This window comes from Bactrocera tryoni, chromosome 2 (assembly GCF_016617805.1).
Source record: "Bactrocera tryoni isolate S06 chromosome 2, CSIRO_BtryS06_freeze2, whole genome shotgun sequence".
In the NCBI taxonomy this organism is placed as follows: Eukaryota; Metazoa; Arthropoda; class Insecta; order Diptera; family Tephritidae; genus Bactrocera; species Bactrocera tryoni.
The window spans coordinates 74,531,512-74,534,489 of record NC_052500.1 but is presented as its reverse complement, the minus strand read 5'-3'; the positions used below and the strand labels follow the sequence as shown (position 1 = coordinate 74,534,489).

The 2,978-nt window shown below is 34.9% G+C and overlaps 1 protein-coding gene across 1 annotated transcript; it reads left to right on the top strand.

Annotated features, from left to right (window-relative positions):
* Positions 1–235: 235 nt before the first annotated feature.
* On the top strand, positions 236–1,542 carry LOC120769335 (transcription elongation factor S-II). The gene is made up of 2 exons (XM_040096292.1): positions 236–404; positions 626–1,542. Exons 1-2 carry the CDS (start codon positions 336–338, stop codon positions 1,538–1,540), a joined length of 984 nt encoding a protein of 327 aa, XP_039952226.1. The 5' UTR covers positions 236–335; the 3' UTR covers positions 1,541–1,542.
* The last annotated feature ends 1,436 nt before the right edge of the window (positions 1,543–2,978 follow it).

Below are 2,978 nucleotides of genomic sequence, written 5' to 3'. Positions count from 1 at the left end.
CACTAATCTGCAGTTAAGGTTATCACATAGGTAATTTTAATTTATAAGTATCTTTATATCAATATATACGTATTTAACATTCTTGCATATATGCTATATACATATGTATATATATATTTTTGTATGCAGGTTTCATAAAGTTTTTAATAAACTTTTTGATCCGGCAACGCTATTTTATCATCCGAAATTTCCTCTGCCCAATAGAACCGCAACCAATGTTACTAGGATATTTTAATGAAAAAATACAGCTTGGTTAGTGGAGGATATACCGAAAATTTGTGCTAGAAATATAAAGTTAACGATTTTGCGTAAAACATATTAAATAATTTACAAAAATGAGCGTTGAGGAAGAAGTATTCAAAATACAGAAGAAAATGCAGAAGATTACGTCGAATGATGGCACGGTAAGTAAATAAAGTACAGTGGTGCTGTTTAGGCTAAGCGGTTCTTACCGCCCGGGAGTATGTGTTACAAACATATCTGTTGTGTTGAGGGGCTGTTACTAAAATGCGCGCGCTAACGTAGTTATGCCTATCAGTAGCTGTATTAATTTACTTAAAAACATATAAACTTTAAATTCAGCATAAGTGAAATTAATGTCCTAATTGGATTAATTATATTTCAGGGACAAGAGCAAGCATTGGATTTGCTGAAGGCATTGCAAACACTCAATATCAATTTGGATATTTTAACCAAAACGCGCATTGGTATGACTGTAAATGAGCTGCGTAAGAGTAGCAAAGATGAGGAAGTGATTGCATTGGCTAAAACATTAATTAAAAATTGGAAAAGATTTCTTGCCGCGCCGGGTGGTTCAAGTGGCAGTAGCACCAAAGAGTCGTCTGCTAGCAATAATGTGTCTAAATCATCGTCAAGTAGCAAATCGAATTCTTCATCATCTAGTAAGGATAAAGAGAAGAGTTCGTCAAGTTCATCTAAAGATAAAAAGCGTGACGACGAGAAAAAGTCCAATTCGAGTTCATCATCATCGGCAAAAGACGAACGTCGACCAGTGCAATCAACGTTTCCTAGCACTGGCGGTTTAACCGATGCTGTACGCCTAAAGTGCCGTGAAATGCTCTGTAATGCGCTTAAGGTTGGTGAAGTGCCGGAAGGTTGTCCAGAACCGGAAGATATGGCCACCGAATTGGAGGAGGCAATTTATATGGAATTTAAAAATACTGACATGAAATACAAAAATCGTGTACGTTCGCGCGTAGCAAACTTGAAAGATGCCAAGAATCCCACCTTACGTAGTAATTATATGTGCGGTGCCGTTACGGCACAACAATTAGCGCGTATGACGCCGGAAGAAATGGCTAGTGATGAAATGAAGAAATTACGCGAGAAATTCGTTAAAGAAGCTATTAATGACGCTCAGTTGGCTACAGTACAGGGCACAAAGACCGATCTGCTTAAATGCGGTAAATGTAAGAAACGTAACTGCACATATAATCAATTACAGACACGTTCCTCCGATGAACCTATGACAACATTTGTCATGTGCAACGAGTGTGGTAATCGTTGGAAGTTCTGCTGAAGGCAGTACTCGGTTTTTAATAAAAGGCAGTCATTTTCTTCTTAAAAAGATTTACTTATTAATATATGAGTTAAAATTTTATTTACAAACAACAAAAATGCTACGCAGTATCTACGTACTTTGTGAAAATTACTGTTTTATTTTTTATTATTAATATATATAATTAATTATAAAGCTTCAATTAAAATTAAAGCATAAAAATATTAATTTAAAATGGTGGCACATTTTATTTACTCTTTACATGTGTTGCGGTTGATATCAGCTGTCTGTGGTATTGATAAAAAGGAAATTTATGGAATGATTTTCGAAACAAAAATTTTTACGCAATTACTTCAAATAGGAAAAGATAGTAAATAAATGTAATTTTAAGTAATTAAATTATGATTAAAATTTATAATGGTTTTTTTTTTTCTGCAAACAAAAAAAAAATTATTTCTATCCAAAAGGATTAAATAATTTAGATATAAACGGCATGTTCTAATTTCGAATGAATTTTTTAAGCACTTAAAAAAATTTTAAACGTATTACGGCTGTATTAAAAACGGGTAAGTACAAAGTGACATGACAATAAACATTATTATTTTTAATAGTGAAGAAAAAATAAAATGGTGTATGGTAAACATGTGCCTTATCTGTTGTTGGTGTTGTTTCACTTCCGAATATTGTTTAAATCCTGTTGTTGTTGTAACGGTTATACAGACCCTGCTTTGGTAAAGCAATGAGTTAACTGAGTTTCGACGAGTTCGTACCATGAGGAGAGGCCTGTTAAGTCTGTTGATTTCATTGAGCATGCTAAGAGGTGAACAATGTAATGCGAGGACACATTGCATGCAGGACATACTTATATGTATGTATACATTTTGTATGAAATTTATGGATAGGTACATAAGAGTTTAAGCTGCTACAATATCTAGAACGCTAGAGCAATTGCAGTTGCCACAACAGCCGGTTCTACGCGAACGGAATCGACCCCAAACTTATCCGGGCAAGGGCAGTTATTTCGAGGATCTAACCCTTTTGGGATCAGTAAGTAATAAGTTTTAATATTCCTTTCTACTGAGCTCTTCGTTAGGCAAAAGTCGGACTGGTGCCTTTGGGTGGTTTTCTCACACCGTTTCGGTTACTGGAAGCTTGATTATCAAAACCCCGTTTGGGTGTCAAGTCGTTAGCTAATTGCAATTACGATTATCTAACGGGAGAGGGGTGTGAGATGAGATGATGGAACATACATACATATATTTGCTATGTCGGTTACGGAAAAGTCACTCTAGATTCGCGAGGCAAATTACGTGAATCAACCCGAATTTTATCCGGCTTAAGTCTGGTATATCAGCAACTAACCATTTACACATGAGTTAAAAATCTTTTGATAGAATTAGAATAGAATTTTCTTTTTCTCTCTTTCGTATTTCGATAGTTATACCTTTAAAAAGGACTG